This window comes from Ranitomeya variabilis, chromosome 2, assembly GCF_051348905.1.
Source record: "Ranitomeya variabilis isolate aRanVar5 chromosome 2, aRanVar5.hap1, whole genome shotgun sequence".
Taxonomy (NCBI): Eukaryota; Metazoa; Chordata; class Amphibia; order Anura; family Dendrobatidae; genus Ranitomeya; species Ranitomeya variabilis.
In genome coordinates, this window is record NC_135233.1 from 514,307,925 (window position 1) to 514,325,896 (window position 17,972).

A 17,972-nucleotide genomic window follows, 5' to 3' on the forward strand; every position below is an offset into this window, starting at 1 on the left:
TGAGCTTCAACCTTCTGGCTCTCATTAAGTGCTGGTTTTTAAAAAACTTGGTGGTTACGGCCTACTAACGGTGTCTGCCACTCCCTGGTGCTGTCCTTAAATGAATAAATCTGAGCTTCAACCTTCTGGCTCTCATTAAGTGCTGGTTTTTAAAAAACTTGGTCGTTACGGCCTACTAACGGTGTCTGCCGCTCCCTGGTGTTGTCCTCCACTGTATAAATCTGAGCTTCAACCTTCTGGCTCTCATTAAGTGCTTTTTAAAAAAAAAAAGTTTTGTGGTTGGGGCCTACTAACGGTGTCTGCCGCTCCCTGGTGTTGTCCTCCACTGTATAAATCTGAGCTTCAACCTTCTGGCTCTCATTAAGTGCTGGTTTTTAAAAATTTGGTGGTTGGGGCCTACTAACGGTGTCTGCCGCTCCCTGGTGTTGTCCTCCACTGTATAAATCTGAGCTTCAACCTTCTGGCTCTCATTAAGTGCTGTTTTTTAAAAATTTGGTGGTTGGGGCCTAGTAACGGTGTCTGCCGCTCCCTGGTGTTGTCCTCCACTGTATAAATCTGAGGTTCAACCTTCTGGCTCTCATTAAGTGCTGTTTTTTAAAAAATTGGTGGTTGGGGCCTAGTAACGGTGTCTGCCGCTCCCTGGTGTTGTCCTCCACTGTATAAATCTGAGCTTCAACCTTCTGGCTCTCACTAAGTGCTGTTTTTTAAAAATTTGGTGGTTGGGGCCTACTAACGGTGTGTGCCGCACCTTGGTGTTGTCCTGTGTTATTTTCCTGACCTTTAATCTTCAGGCTTTCGGCCTTCATTTGTCATATTAAACTGCATAGTGCCTACTTGTTGTGTTGGGCCTACTAACGGTGTCTGCCGCTCAAAGGTGTTCTCCTTTACTGAACAAAGTAGTGCCGCCTGTTTACTCCTGTTACCGATTTTGAACTTTATTTTGCCCACTTTATTATTTGGGCCTACTAACTGTGTCTGCCTCTCATTACAGTTGTCCTCCACTGAACTAAGCAATACTGCCTGGTTAGTCCTGTTACCAATTTTGAATTGCATTTAGCCCACTTTATTATTTGGCCCTATATCAGTGTTTCCTCCTCATCCTGCCCATTGCCCAGCCGGTGCTACATGAGTCTTGTGGTACTTTGACCCAGACCACTACATTCCCCTTGCACGCTACACAGCCACAATCTGACCCTGCTGAAAGTCAGGTTCCCCTTCCCGCATACTATACCACCTTACACAGGGACACAGAGGAAGGTGCAGATGAAAGTGCAGGTTTCTTTAACAGGTAGGGGGCATACTCGTTGGCAACGTCACAGGCACAGGGCCCCTCAGAGTACGCAAAAGTGTCGCTGCCGGTGGGAGGCGCCCCCGCCGTGCAAACACACCGCTGTACTTTGAGGGGCTCTGTGCCAGTGCCAATGCGAACGAGTGGGCCCCCCCTGCTTGCTTAGGATCACAGCACTTGCAACGCTGAAATACTTACCTCTCCCTGTTTCACCGCCGTGACATAGTCCACGTTTCCTGGGCCCACTAAAACCTTGAACCAGCCCTACCCCCCACAACTTTTGCCAAATGACCCCCAATTTCCAATGCCCAACTACAGTCATATGAAAAAGTTTGGGCACCCCTATTAATCTTAAGCTTAATGTTTTATAAAAATTGTTTTTTTTGCAACAGCTATTTCAGTTTCATATATCTAATAACTGTTGGGCACAGTAATGTTTCTGCCTTGAAATGAGGTTTATTGTACTAATAGAAAATGTGCAATCTGCATTCAAACAAAATTTGACAGGTGCATAAGTATGGGCACCCTTATCATTTTCTTGTTTTAAATACTCCTACCTACTTTTTTACTTTTTACTGACTTACTAAAGCACTTTTTTTGGTTTTGTAACCTCATTGAGCTTTGAACTTCATAGCCAGGTGTATGCAATCATGAGAAAAGCTACTTACAGTGGCCACTTGCAAGTTGTTCTCCTGTTTGAATCTCATCTGAAGAGTGGCATCATGGGCTCCTCAAAACAACTGTCAAATTATATGAAAACAAAGATTATTCAACATAGTTGTTCAGGGGAAGAATACAAAAAGCTGTCTCAGAGGTTTAACCTGTCAATTTCCACTGTGAGGAACATAGTAAGGAAATGTAAGAACACAGGTACAGTTCTTGTTAAGGCCAGAAGTGGCAGGCCAAGAAAAACATCAGAAAGGCAGAGAAGAAGAATGGTGAGATCAGTCAAGGACAATCCTCAGACCATCTCCAGAGAGCTGCAGCATCAACTTGACAGACTCCGCATGCGCACTATCGCTAGGGGGCCTGATAGAAGCTATGCTGTGAAAAGGTGCTGAAACCAATAGAGAGTAAAGTTCCTATCCCTAGCGAGAGAATGTGGTCAAACAGAAGTGCGAATGTGAACCACCGAATAACACCAAAGTGAAGAGAAACTGTGCATTAGAGATAATTAGATTAAACTATTTTTATTTGTTACATTTACGATTAAAAAGATATTGGGTAAATAACCATATTATTTAAAGTGCATACAAATCCCCATTATTCTATGGGCACAATATAACAAACCAGTGTCCATAAGGGGCTATATTAATGATGGGACAAACCAATCCCCAATTATTCAATAAGAGCTGTGCAACATAAAAAGTCTGTGATGGATTAAAAGGATAAATATAAGTATATATAGGTAAACAAACCCAATAAGTGTACATAGTATATTAATTGACAACATATAAAAATTAAAATATTAAAAAAGTGACAATTGTATCTAATATACATGACTAAAATTAGACAGAAGTTGAGAATTTAAAAGTACAATGCGGAGCCCACTCCAATTATAACCTCAGACTATAATACAGACACCCCCCCACATTTGTTCTATTATAATTTCCAACATCCATATCCTCTTTATATTGGATATTGCAATCCCATTGAACACTTCAAGACAGTTCATGTATACGAAGGAGCCTCTTCAAAAAACAACGATGGATCCACCAAATCCTGAGATCACGTGATGGAACAAGGTAAGTAGTCTTAAAGAACAAAACAAAAAACACAAGTTAATATACATAAATGAATACCAAATTAGAATGATATTAAAACCTAAAAAAAAAAAAAAAAACACCCATCCCTAAAAAAGATGCCTCAAAATAATACTCAAGGTAGCTATATATTAACATGGTTATAGGAAAGCTGCAAAACCTAAACTCTCATTAAGACCCCCCGGACTCAAAGTGCCTAGTCGATAAATCCATTTGCTTTCTGTTTGAGCAAGTATTTTGGCGAGGTCTCCCCCTCGGGGTCCAAGTGCTACTTGATCAATGGCTTTTATCATTAATCCCCTTCCATTACATTCATGATGTTGCTTAACCCTAGAACGCATACCCATAGAAATCTACATATTCACTCACCTGGGGCCTTTTAGGCCTGTTTACAATTATCATGGAATAACTCAAATAAAAATACTTTTCAAAGTTTATTGCAAAGTAAGGATACATCCCCACTAGCGCAGGGGTCCACCAGGACGGGATTCCGTAATGGATCTGACCTCCTGGTGACTCCAGCTAAGGCTGGCGGATGCATACCTGGGGCCTCGCAGGCCTGCCAGGTTACTTGTTTTCTATTTTCTGTAAAATTACTTTAGTTAGAATTTTGAAACTCTAGGTATTCCTCAGGTATATAGTTGTTAGTAATTTCCAGTTGTTCATATATTTTTATGTTATAGGCATTTCGGTATAACAACCTTTTTTTGGGACTACCCCATATTCACGCACCTGGGGCCTTTTAGGCCTGTGTGCAAATAACACAGAATAACTCAAATTAAAATACTTTTCAAAATTTATTTTACAATTGCAAGGTAAGGATGCATTCCAACTAGCACTGGGGTCCGCCAGGAGGGGATCCGTAATGGATCTGACCTCCTGGTGACCCCAACTAAGGCTGGCGGAATCCCGCCATTCCGGCAGCCTTAGCTGGAGTTACCAGGAGGTCAGATCCATTATGGATCCCCTTCTGGCGAACCCCAGCGCTACTGGGAACACAGCCTAAGATGTGTATATTTCAAAACATAATTATGTGCATAAAACAACAAAAAAAGTAAGTAAATGGGCACGCCAAATATAGGCATTCTATATGAAATTTTTTAATGAAAACATTTTTTGGATGTAGCAAACTTGGTGCAGGAATATTTATTTGTAACTTTACATATTCCCCCGACAATTCTCGCATATTATTTTTTCGGCTGAATGTTCCTTGCATACATTTTGTCCGCAAGTAGAACAGAAACGCTCCGATTTTTTGCTCTGGATGTTCCAGAAAGCGTATTCCACATCGGATCATTGCCTCCGTAATTTGCCTTGATAAGCATATCATGCTGCTTCTCTCCATCATAGTAGGCATCAAAAGTTCATAACAAAGTTCTGTCAAAAATAGACGTCTCTTCTCTTCCTGTTGGCATGGAATTCTGGATTAGTTTGACGATAAACAATGTAGCTATTGAGGGCTGACACATCAAGGATATTGGAAAAAAGGGAATGCAGAATCCACACTCTTCCCAGCAATAGCAGAGTCATAAAAGTTCTTCCCCAGCAACAATACAGACAAAAAGACTGACAAAAAGGCCCCAGGTGCGTGAATATGAGGTAGTCCCCAAAAAAGGTTGTTATTAGTGTTGAGCGATACCGTCCGATACTTGAAAGTATCGGTATCGGATAGTATCGTCCGATACCCTAAAAGTATTGGATATCGCCGAAGGTATCCTGTATGGTTCCCAGGGTCTGAAGGAGAGGAAACTCTCCTTCAGGCCCTGGGATCCATATTAATGTGTAAAATAAAGAATAAAAATAAAAAATATTGATATACTCACCTCTCCGACGCAGCCTGGACCTTACCGATGTAACCGGCAGCTTCCGTTCCTAAGAATGAGCGCTTGAAAGACCTTAGATGACGTCGCGGCCTGTGATTGGTCGTGTGAGCGGTCACGTGACCGCCACGTGACCAATCACAAGCCGCGACGTCATCTAAGGTCTTTCAAGCGCTCATTCTTAGGAACGGAAGCTTCCGGTTACATCGGTAAGGTCCAGGCTGCGTCGGAGAGGTGAGTATATCAATATTTTTTATTTTTATTCTTTATTTTACACATTAATATCGATCCCGATACCGATTCCCGATATCACAAAAGTATCGGATTGCGGTATCGGAATTCCGATACAGCAAATATCGGCCGATACCCAATACTTGCGGTATCGGAATGCTCAACACTAGTTGTTATACCGAAATGTCTGTAACATAAAAATATATGAATAACTGGAAATTACTAACAACTATATACCTGAGGATTACTTAGATTTTCAAAATTCTAACTAAAATACTTTTACAGAAAATAGAAAACAAGTAACCTGGCAGGCCTGCGAGGCCCCAGGTATGCGTTCTAGGGTTAAAATGCCTGGGGAGACTTTTCAAGAAGAATCATCTTCACATGTCTTGGCCTTCTCAATATCCCTAATATGTTCTCGTGTTCTTACCTTTAATTCTCTTGTGGTTAAGCCAATATAGACCTTCCCACAAGGACAGGTGGTATGGTAAATCACTCCAGCAGAAGCACACGTAAGATGTTTGCGGATATTGTAGCAACGAGATCCATTCCAATTCACAAAGGTTGTGGTTTTTGTGTGATTATAACACCCTTTGCATAGGCCACAGGGAAAGAAACCTGGCGATCCGATTTGATTGGCACGACTTATAGCAGTCCTAGTAGATTCGTAATGGCTGCGGACCAATATATCTTTAAGATTAGCAGATCTTCTAGCTACAAATGATGGCTGTATTGGCAATATCCGGCGTAAAATTGGGTCCACTAATAGAACCTCCCAGTGCTTACGGATAATGTATTTTAGACCTCTCCATTCCTTGTTATATGTTGAGATGAAACGTACTTGATTCATATTATCCGTTTTCTTAATCAAAGGGGTTCGATATAGGAGTTGATTTCTCGTCACTTTTTCGGCCCTAAAGTAGCCTCTCTTGATGGTTCTTTTACTGTAGCCTCTGTCAATAAATCTACGCGTAAGATAAATGGCTTGTGCGTTATAATTGGCCTCATTTGAACAAATTCTTTTTGCACATAGGAACTGGCCGATAGGGATTCCCCGGATTGTTGATGGTGGATGAGAAGATTCTGCAAATAAAAAAGAATTTGTTGATGTAGGTTTCCTGAATATATCCGTGTCCATGTGTAGCATGTAGTATGTATGTAGTATGTATGTAGTATGTATGTAGCATGTATGTAGCATGTATGTAGCATGTATGTAGCATGTGTGTAGCATGTATGTAGCATGTATGTAGTATGTATGTGGCATGTATGTAGCATGTATGTATGGAGTATTTTTTTTTTTTTTACATTCAACACATTAGCCGGATGATGGGACTACTACTGTCCCATCATTGGCTAATGTGTCAATCACTGTAAGTGTAGCAGGCATCGACTTATAGTCCCATCGGACGATGCCTGCACAAACGCACAGAGCCCCAGCATGCCGCACAGAGACCCCCCCATGCCGCACAGAGACCCCACCACGCCGCACAAAGACTTCCCCCACGCCGCATAGAGCCCGGGCAGCCCACATACAGCCCCGGCACGCCGCATTGAGCCCCAGCATGCCGCTTAGAGCCTGGGCAGCCCGCATACAGCCCCGCATAGAATTAGATCCCTGGCAGGCCCGCACAGACCCCGCCTGTACACACAAACAGTCACAGTGTCCGCCATCGCACCGCGCACACTCTTCCCCACTCCGGAACAGCATATAGAAGGACAGAAAGGGCTTATTTACGTTCCGATATTTGTGTCCCATTGACTTACATTGGTAATATCCCTGTTACGTCATCATCTCGCGAGACCGCAATGCATGGAGCGGTCACCGGGGCGTCGCGAAGAGCGGGAAAGGCCTGTTCTGAATCCGAGGGGCCGACGGACGGTGAGCATATAACAATTTTTTTTTTTTTTTTTTATTATTTTTAACTATTGTTGCCGCATAGGCATAGGCAGGAGCGGGTATTTTGCCACCGGACTGTGCCCGTCGCTGATTGGTCATGGCCGTTTTGCCGCGACCAATCAGCGACTTGGATTTCCATGACAGACAGAGGCCGCGACCAATGAATATTCGTGACAGACAGACAGACAGACAGGACAGATGGAAGTGACCCTTAGACAATTATATAGTAGATTTTAAGCAATAGACGATTAATATTATTTGGCAATTATATTTTAAAATGTAAAATGGATGTGACTATATGCTGCCAGAGAGGAATATTATTTTGCGGTAAAAAAATATATATAAGCTGCTACACAGGAATATTATGTAGGCCTCAACAAAATGGTTTTGTATATGCTGGTACTACCTAATATTACTTCTCTCTACAAATTGCTCATTTTTATATTTTGGTAGTGGATGAAACTGTCTCTATTTCACCCTAATCCACAGTGTGTTCATAATTCTAACTAATATACAACACAGTGGAAAATAGAAGAGATCTTCAGCATGTATGTGCAATGATGAGAACACCAAGGTGCCTGCCTTTCACTCTGCCTCCTACTAAATTTCTCCCTACTTAGATCCTCACCTAACAAACAAGTAATCTCTTCACAATCTTCAGCTCTTAACCCCTTCCTGACATCTGACGTACTATCCCGTCGAGGTGGTATGGGCCCGTATGACCAACGACGGGATAGTACGTCATACGCGATCGGCCGCGCTCATGGGGCCGGGTGTCAGCTGGATATCGCAGCTGACATCCGGCACTATGTGCCAGGAGTGGTCACGGACCGCCCCCGGCACATTAACCCCCGGCACACCGCGATCAAACATGATCGCGGTGTACCGGCGGTATAGGGAAGCATCGCGCAGGGAGGGGGCTCCCTGCGGGCTTCCCTGAGACCCTCGGAGCAACGCGATGTGATCGCTTTGCTCCGAGGGTCTCCTACCTCCCTCCTCGCCGCAGGTCCCGGATCCAAGATGGCCGCGGCATCCGGGTCCTGCAGGGAGGGAGGTGGCTTACCGAGTGCCTGCTCAGAGCAGACACTTGGTAAGCCTGCAGCCCTGCACAGCAGATCGCAGATCTGGCAGAGTGCTGTGCACACTGCCAGATCAATGATCTGTGATGTCCCCCCCTGGGACAAAGTAAAAAAGTAAAAAAAAAATTCCCCACATGTGTAAAAAAATAAATAAAAAAAATATCCTAAATAAAGAAAAAAATATATATATTATTCCCAAACATACATTTCATTTGCTAAATAAAATAAAAAAAACAATGAAAGTACACATATTTAGTATTGCCGCGTCCGTAACGACCCAACCTATAAAACTGCCCCACTAGTTAACCCCTTCAGTAAACACCGTAAGAAAAAAAAAAAAAACGAGGCAAAAAACAACGCTTTATTATCATACCGCCGAACAAAAAGTGGAATAACACGCGATCAAAAAGACTGATATAAATAAACATGGTACCGCTGAAAACGTCATCTTGTCCCGCAAAAAACGAGCCACGATACAGCATCATGAGCAAAAAAGTAAAAAAGTTATAGTCCTGAGAATAAAGCGATACCAAAATAATTATTTTTTCTATAAAATAGTTTTTATCGTATAAAAGCGCCAAAACATAAAAAAAATGATATAAATGAGATATCGCTGTAATCGTACTGACCCGACGAATAAAACTGCTTTATCAATTTTACCAAACGCGGAACGGTATAAACGCCTCCCCCAAAAGAAATTCATGAATAACTAGTTTTTGATCACTCTGCCTCACAAAAATCGGAATAAAAAGCGATCAAAAAATGTCACGTGTCCGAAAATGTTACCAATAAAAACGTCAACTCGTCCCACAAAAAACAAGATCTCACATGACTCTGTGGACTCAAATATGGAAAAATTACAGCTCTCAAAATGTGGTAATGCAAAAAATATTTTTTGCAATGAAAAGCGTCTTTCAGTGTGTGACGGCTGCCAATCATAAAAATCCGCTAAAAAACCCGATATAAAAGTAAATCAAACCCCCCTTCATCACCCCCTTAGTTAGGGAAAAATTAAAAAATTAAAAAATGTATTTATTTCCATTTTCCCATTAGGGTTAGGGTTAGGGCTAGGGTTAGGGCTAGAGTTAGGACTAGAGTTAGGACTAGAGTTAGGGCTAGGGTTAGGGCTAGGGTTAGGGTTAGGGCAAGGGTTAGGGCTAGGGTTAGGGTTGGGGCTAGGGTTGGGGCTAGGGTTAGGGTTAGGGCTAGGGTTGGGGCTAGGGTTAGGGCTAGGGTTAGGGTTGGGGCTAGGGTTAGGGCTAGTGATAGGGCTAGGGTTATTGCTAGGGCTAGGGTTAGGGCTAGGGTTGGGGCTAGGGTTGGGGCTAGGGTTAGGGTTGGGGCTAAAGATAGGGTTAGGGTTTGGATTACATTTACGGTTGGGAATAGGGTTGGGTGTGTCTGGGTTAGAGGAGTGGTTAGGGTTACTGTTGGGATTTGGGTAAGGGTGTGTTTGGATTAGGGTTTTAGTTATAATTGGGGGTTTTCCACTGTTTAGGCACATCAGGGGCTCTCCAAACGGGACATGGCATCCGATCTGAATTCCAGCCAATTCTGCGTTGAAAAAGGAAAACAGTGCTCCTTCCCTTCAGAGCTCTCCCGTGTGCCCAAACAGGGGTTTATCCCAACATATGGGGTATCAGCGTACTCAGGACAAATTGGACATCATCTTTTGGGGTCCAAGTTCTCCTGCTACCCTTGGGAAAATACAAAACTGGGGGCAAAAAATAAGTTTTGTGGGAAAAAAAGTATTTTTTATTTTCACGGCTCTGCGTTATAAACTGTAGTGAAACACTTGGGGGTTCAAAGTTACATAGTTACATAGTTACATAGTTATTAAGGTTGAAGGAAGACTGTAAGTCCATCTAGTTCAACCCATAGCCTAACCTAACATGCCCTAACATGTTGATCCAGGGGAAGGCAAAAAAAACCCATGTGGCAAAGAGTAACTCCACCATGGGGAAAAAAATTCCTTCCCGACTCCACATACGGCAATCAGACTAGTTCCCTGGATCAACGCCTTATCAAGGAATCTAATATATATACCCTGTAATATTATACTTTTCCAGAAAGGTATCCAGTCCCCTCTTAAATTGAAGCAATGAGTCACTCATTACAACATCATACGGCAGAGAGTTCCATAGTCTCACTGCTCTTACAGTAAAGAATCCGCGTCTGTTATTATGCTTAAACCTTCTTTCCTCCAGACGTAGAGGATGCCCCCTTGTCCCTGTCTCAGGTCTATGATTAAAAAGATCATCAGAAAGGTCTTTGTACTGTCCCCTCATATATTTATACATTAAAATAAGATCACCCCTTAGTCTTCGTTTTTCCAAACTAAATAGCCCCAAGTGTAATAACCTATCTTGGTATGGCAGACCCCCCAGTCCTCTAATAACCTTGGTCGCTCTTCTCTGCACCCGCTCCAGTTCAGCTATGTCTTTCTTATACACCGGAGACCAGAACTGTGCACAGTATTCTAAGTGTGGTCGAACTAGTGACTTGTATAGAGGTAAAATTATGTTCTCCTCATGAGCATCTATGCCTCTTTTAATACATCCCATTATTTTATTTGCCTTTGTAGCAGCTGCCTGACACTGGCCACTGAATATGAGTTTGTCATCCACCCATACACCCAGGTCTTTTTCATTGACGGTTTTGCCCAGAGTTTTAGAATTAAGCACATAGTTATACATCTTATTACTTCTACACAAGTGCATGACCTTACATTTATCCCCATTAAAGCTCATTTGCCATTTATCAGCCCAAGCTTCTAGTTTACATAAATCATCCTGTAATATAAAATTGTCCTCCCCTGTATTGATTACCCTGCAGAGTTTAGTGTCATCTGCAAATATTGAAATTCTACTCTGAATGCCCCCTACAAGGTCATTAATAAATATGTTAAAAAGAAGAGGGCCCAATACTGACCCCTGTGGTACCCCACTGCTAACCGTGACCCAGTCCGAGTGTGCTCCATTAATAACCACCCTTTGTTTCCTATCCCTGAGCCAGCTCTCAACCCACTTACACATATTTTCCCCTATCCCCATTACTCTCATTTTATGTAACAACCTTTTGTGTGGCACCGTATCAAAAGCTTTGGAAAAGTCCATATATACTACGTCCACTGGGTTCCCTTGGTCCAGTCCGGAACTTACCTCTTCATAGAAGCTGATCAAATTAGTCTGACATGAACGGTCCCTAGTAAACCCGTGCTGATACTGGGTCATGAGGTTATTCCTCTTCAGATACTCCAGTATAGCATCCCTTAGAATGCCCTCCAGGATTTTACCCACAGTAGAGGTTAAGCTTACTGGCCTATAATTACCGAGTTCAGTTTTTGCCCCTTTTTTGAATATTGGCACCACATTTGCTATACGCCAGTCCTGTGGTACAGACCCTGTTATTATGGAGTCTTTAAAGATTAAAAATAATGGTCTATCAATGACTGTACTTAGTTCCTGCAGTACTCGGGGATGTATCCCATCCGGGCCCGGAGATTTGTCAATTTTAGTTATTTTTAGCCGCCGCTGTACTTCCTGCTGGGATAAGCAGGTGACATTTAATGGGGAATTTTTATCACTAGTCATATTGGCTGCCATGGGATTTTCTTTTGTAAATACTAATGAAAAAAAGTCATTTAGCATATTGGCTTTTTCCTCATCCTCATCCACCATTTCACCCAGACTATTTTTAAGGGGGCCAACACTGTCATTTTTTAGTTTCTTACTATTTATATAGTTAAAGAATATTTTGGGATTATTTTTACTCTCTCTGGCAATGAGTCTCTCTGTCTCAATCTTTGCTGCCTTGATTTGCTTTTTACAGAATTTATTTAATTTTCTGTATTTATTTAATGCCTCCTCACTACCTACTTCCTTTAATTCTCTAAATGCTTTCTTTTTGTCCCTTATTGCGCCCCTTACAGCTCTATTTAGCCATATTGGTTTCCTCCTATTTCTAGTATGTTTATTCCCATACGGTATATACTGTGCACAGGTCCTATCCAGGATGCTAATAAATGTCTCCCATTTTCTTTGTGTATTTTTGTGTCTCAGGATATCGTCCCAGTTAATTGCACCAAGATCCTCTCTCATCCGTTGGAAATTTGCCCTCCTGAAGTTTAGTGTCCTTGTCACCCCCCTACTACCCATCTTATTAAAGGTTACATGAAAACTTATTATTTTGTGATCACTATTCCCCAAGTGACCCCCAACCCTTATATTTGATATGCGGTCTGGCCTGTTGGTTAATATTAGGTCTAGCAGTGCCCCCCTCCTTGTTGGGTCCTGAACCAGTTGTGAAAGGTAATTGTCTCTCATAGTTGTCAAAAATCGATTACCTTTACTGGAACTGCAGGTTTCTGTTCCCCAATCTATTTCAGGGTAGTTGAAGTCCCCCATAATAATGACTTCTCCTTGAGTCGCAGCTTCATCTATTTGCTTTACGAGGATATTCTCCATTGCTTCCATTAGTTTTGGAGATTTATAACAAACCCCTATCAGTAATTTATTATTTTTTCCCCCTCCCCTTATCTCCACCCACAGGGACTCTACATTTTCATTAGATTCACCTATATTATCACGCAGGATGGGTTTTAAGGAAGATTTTACATATAGACACACCCCACCCCCTCGCTTATCTGTACGGTCATTTCTGAACAGGCTATAGCCCTGCAAGTTAACAGCCCAGTCATGGCTCTCATCCAGCCACGTCTCAGATATCCCCACCATGTCATAATTATGCTCCAACAACATTAGTTCTAATTCGTCCATTTTGTTGGCGAGGCTTCTGGTATTAGTATACATGCACTTGATGTTACTCTCTGTACCTCTATTCTTTCTTAAATTATTAACTGTTCTAACCCCACCCCCCATGCCACCGCCACCCCCAACTTCCTTATTTGTGCCCAGGTCTCTATCTGCACTATCTTCCCCTCCTATAAAATGAATACCCTCCCCCCCAATCCCTAGTTTAAACACTCCGCCAACCTTCTAACCATTTTCTCCCCCAGCACAGCAGCACCTTCCCCATTGAGGTGCAGCCCGTCCCTAGCGTAGAGCCTGTAGCCAACTGAGAAGTCGGCCCAGTTCTGCAACACATCTAGATAAGTTCCTTGGGGGGTCTAGTTTCCAATATGGTTTCACTTGTGGGGGTTTTTAATGTTTAGGCACATCAGGGGCTCTCCAAACGCAACATGGCATCCCATCTTAATTCCAGTCAATTTTGCATTGAAAAGTAAAATAGCGCTCCTTCCCTTCCGAGCTCTGCTATGCGCCCAAACAGTGGTTTACCCCCACATATGGGGTATCGTCGTACTCAGGACAAATTGCTCAACAACTTTTGTGGTCTAATTTCTTCTCTTACCCTTGGGGAAATAAAAAATGGGGGCGAAAAGATCATTTTTGTGAAAAAATATGATTTTTTTTTTTACGGCTCTGCATTATAAACTTCTGTGAAGCACTTGTTGGGTCAAAGTTCTCAACACACATCTAGATAAGTTCCTTAAGGGGTCTACTTTCCAAAATGGTGTCACTTGTACAGGGTTTCAATGTTTAGGCACATCAGGGGCTCTCCAAACGCAACATGGCGTCCCATCTCAATTCCAGTCAATTTTGCATTGAAAAGTCAAATGGCGCTCCTTCCCTTCCGAGCTCTGCCCTGCGCCCAAACAATGGTTTACACCCACATTTGGGGTATCAGCGTACTCAGCACAAATTGCACAACAATTTTTCGGGTCCAATTTCTTCTGTTACCCTTGGGAAAATAAAAAATTGGGGGCGAAAAGATCATTTTTGTGAAAAAATATGATTTTTTATTTTTACGGCTCTGCATTATAAACTTCTGTGAAGCACTTGTTGGGTCAAAGTGCTCACCACACATCTAGATAAGATCCTTAGGGGGTCTACTTTCCAAAATGGTGTCACTTGTGGGGGGTTTCAATGTTTAGGCACATCAGGGGCTCTCCAAATGCAACATGGCGTCCCATCTCAATTCCAGTCAATTTTGCATTGAAAAGTCAAATGGCGCTCCTTTCCTTCCGAGCTTTGCCATGCACCCAAACAGTGGTTTACCCCCACATATGGGGTATCAGCGTACTCAGGACAAATTGTACAATAAATTTTGGGGTCTATTTTCTCCTGTTACCCTTGGTAAAATAAAACAAATTGGAGCTGAAATAAATTTTGTGTGAAAAAAAGTTAAATGTTTATTTTTATTTAAACATTCCAAAAATTCCTGTGAAACACCTGAAGGGTAAATAAACTTTTTGAAAGTGGTTTTGAGTACCTTGAGGGGTGCAGTTTTTAGAATGGTGTCACACTTGGGTATTTTCTATCATATAGACCCCTCAAAATGACTTGAAATAAGATGTGGTCCCTAAAAAAAAATAGTGTTGTAAAAATGAGAAATTGCTGGTCAACTTTTAACCCTTATAACTCCGTCACAAAAAAAAAATTTGGTTCCAAAATTGTGCTGATGTAAAGTAGACATGTGGGAAATGTTACTTATTAAGTATTTTGCATGACATATGTCTGTGATTTAAGGGCATAAAAATTCAAAGTTGGAAAATTGCGAAATTTTCAAAATTTTTGCCAAATATTCATTTTTTCACAAATAAACGCAAGTTATATCGAAGAAATTTTACCACTATCATGAAGTACAATATGTCACGAGAAAATAGTGTCTGAATCGCCAAGATCCGTTGAAGCGTTCCAGAGTTATAACCTCATAAACGGACAGTGGTCAGAATTGTAAAAATTGGCCCGGTCATTAACGTGCAAACCACCCTTGGGGGTGAAGGGGTTAAATTAGCTTTTTGGAATAAATAACAAGCAGTATAACCTCCTATCACTGTCCCTACGCTCACACTATATTCTCACTATGCTCTTTCTGGCTGCAATGTGCACTGACAGTCTTTAACCCCTTTCTGACATTGGACGTACTATTCCGTCGAGGTGGGGTGGGCCCGTATGACCACCGACGGGATAGTATGTCCAGCGCGATCGGCCGCGCTCACGGGGGGAGCGCGGCCGAGTTTCAGCTGACTATCGCAGCTGACATCCGGCACTATGTGCCAGGAGCGGTCACGGACTGCCCCCGGCACATTAACCCCCGGCACACCACGATCAAACATGATCACGGTGTGCCGGCGGTATAGGGAAGCATCGCGCAGGGAGGGGGCTCCCTGCGTGCTTCCCTGAGACCCCCGGAGCAACGCGATGTGATCGCGTTGCTCCGAGGGTCTCTTACCTCCTCTCCCTGCAGTCCCCGGATCCAAAATGGCCGCGGCATCCGGGTCCTGCAGGGAGGGAGGTGGCTTACCGAGTGCCTGCTCAGAGCAAGCGCTTGGCAAGCCTGCAGCACTGATCGCCGATCTGACAGAGTGCTGTGCAAACTGTCAGATCAGCGATCTGTGATGTCCCCCCCCCCGACAAAGTAAAAATGTAAAAAAAAAAATTTCCACAGGTGTAAAAAAGAAAAAAAAAATCCTAAATAAAGAAAAAAAAAAAATATTCCCATAAATACATTTCTTTACCTAAATAAAAAAAAAACAATAAAAGTACACATATTTAGTATTGCCGTGTCCATAATGACCCAACCTATAAAACTGTCCCACTAGTTAACCCCTTCAGTGAACACCGTAGGAAAAAAAAAAACGAGGCAAAAAACAACGCTTTATTATCATACCGCCGAACGAAAAGTGGAATAACACGCGATCAAAATGACGGATATAAAAAACCATGGTACCGCTGAAAACGTCATCTTGTCCCGCAAAAAACGAGCCACAATACAGCGTCAAAGAAAAAATAAAAAAGTTATATTCCTCAGAATAAAGCGATGCCAAAATAATTATTTATTCTATAAAATAGTTTTTATTGTATAAAAGCGCCAAAACATAAAAAAATGATATAAATGAGGTATCGCTGTAATCGTACTGACCCGAAGAATATAACTGCTTTATCAATTTTACCAAACGTGGAATGGTATAAACGCCTCCCCCAAAAGAAATTCATGAATAGCTGTTTTTTTGTTATTCTGCCTCACAAAAATCGGAATAAAAGCGATCAAAAACTGTCACGTGTGTGAAAATGTTACCAATAAAAACGTCAACTCGTCCCGCAAAAAACAAGTCCTCACATGACTCTGTGGACCAAAATATGGAAAGATTATAGGTCTCAAAATGTGGAGACGCAAAAACTTTTTTGCTATAAAAAGCGTCTTTTAGTGTGTGACGGCTGCCAATCATAAAAATCTGCTATAAAAAATGCTATAAAAGTAAATCAAACCCCCTTCATCACCCCCTTAGTTAGGGAAAAATAATAAAATTAAAAAAATGTATTTATTTCCATTTTCCCATTAGGGTTAGGTGCTAGGGTTAGGGTTAGGGTTACGGTTAGGGTTACGGTTCGGGCTAGGGCTAGGGTTATGGCTAGGGTTAGTGCTAGGGTTAGGGTTAGGGTTGGAGCTAAAGTTAGGGTTAGGGTTGGGCCTAAAGTTAGGGTTGGGGCTAAAGTTAGGGTTTGGATTACATTTACGGTTGGGATTAGGGTTGGGATTAGAGTTAGGGGTGTGTCAGGGTTAGGGGTGTGGTTAGGGTTACCGTTGGGATTAGGGTTAGGGGTGTGTTTGGATTAGGGTTTCAGTTAGAATTGGGGAGTTTCCACTGTTTAGGCACATCAGGGGCTCTCCAAACGCGACATGGCATCCGATCTCAATTCCAGCCAATTCTGCGTTGAAAAAGTAAAACAGTGCTACTTCCCTTCCGAGCTTTCCCGTGCGCCCAAACAGGGGTTTACCCCAACATATGGGGCATCAGCGTACTCGGGACAAATTGGACAACAAATTTTGGGGTCCAAGTTCTCTTGTTACCCTTGGGAAAATATAAATTTGGGGGGCTAAAAATCATTTTTGTGGGAAAAAAAAAGGATTTTTTATTATCACGGCTCTGCGTTGTGAACTGTAGTGAAACACTTGGGGGTTCAAAGTTCTCACAACACATCTAGATAAGTTCCTTGGGAGGTCTAGTTTCCAATATGGGGTCACTTTTGGGGGTTTCTACTGTTTGGGTACATCAGGGGCTCTGCAAATGCAACGTGATGCCTGCATACCAATCCATCTAAGTCTGCATTCCAAATGGCGCTCCTTCCCTTCCGAGCTCTGCCATGCGCCCAAACAATGGTTCCCTCCCACATATGGAGTATCAGAATACTCAGGACAAATTGCAAAAGAACTTTTGGGGTCCAATTTCTTCTCTTACCCTTGGGAAAATAAAAAATTGGGGGCAAAAAGATCATTTTTGTGAAAAAATATGATTTTTTATTTTTACGGCTCTGCATTATAAACTTCTGTGAAGCACTTGGTGGGTAAAAGTGCTCAACACACATCAAGATAAGTTCCTTAAGGGGTCTACTTTCCAAAATGGTGTCACTTGTGGGGGGTTTTAATGTTTAGGCACATCAGGGGCTCTCCAAACGCAACATGGCGTTCCATCTCAATTCCAGTCAATTTTGCATTGAAAAGTCAAATGGTGCTCCTTCCCTTCCGAGCTCTGCCATGCGCCCAAACAGTGGTTTACCCCCACATATGGGGTATCAACGTACTCAGCACAAATTGTGCAACAACTTTTGGGGTCCATTTTCTCCTGTTACCCTTGGTAAAATAAAACAAATTGGAGCTGAAATAAATTTTGTGTAAAAAAAGTTAAATGTTAATTTTTATTTAAATATTCCAAAAATTCCTGTGAAACACCTGAAGGGTTAATAAACTTCTTGAATGTGGTTTTGAGCACCTTGAGGGGTGCAGTTTTTAGAATGGTGTCACACTTGGGTATTTTCTATCATATAGACCCCTCAAAATTACTTCAAATGAGATGTGGTCCCTAAAAAAAAT

The 17,972-nt window shown here is 42.2% G+C and overlaps 1 protein-coding gene across 1 annotated transcript in view; it reads right to left on the reverse strand.

Moving 5' to 3' along the window:
• Window positions 1–2,898: 2,898 nt before the first annotated feature.
• Window positions 2,899–17,972, reverse strand: part of LOC143809680 (uncharacterized) — a 202,476-nt gene continuing 187,402 nt past the window's right edge. Inside the window, exons 4-5 of the mRNA XM_077292726.1 lie at window positions 5,533–6,185; window positions 2,899–3,042 (exon numbers count right to left, since the gene is read on the reverse strand). Coding sequence (XP_077148841.1) covers window positions 2,950–3,042; window positions 5,533–5,952 — 513 coding nt within the window. The 5' untranslated portion in view covers window positions 5,953–6,185 and the 3' untranslated portion in view covers window positions 2,899–2,949. The remainder of the gene's footprint in view (window positions 3,043–5,532; window positions 6,186–17,972) is intronic.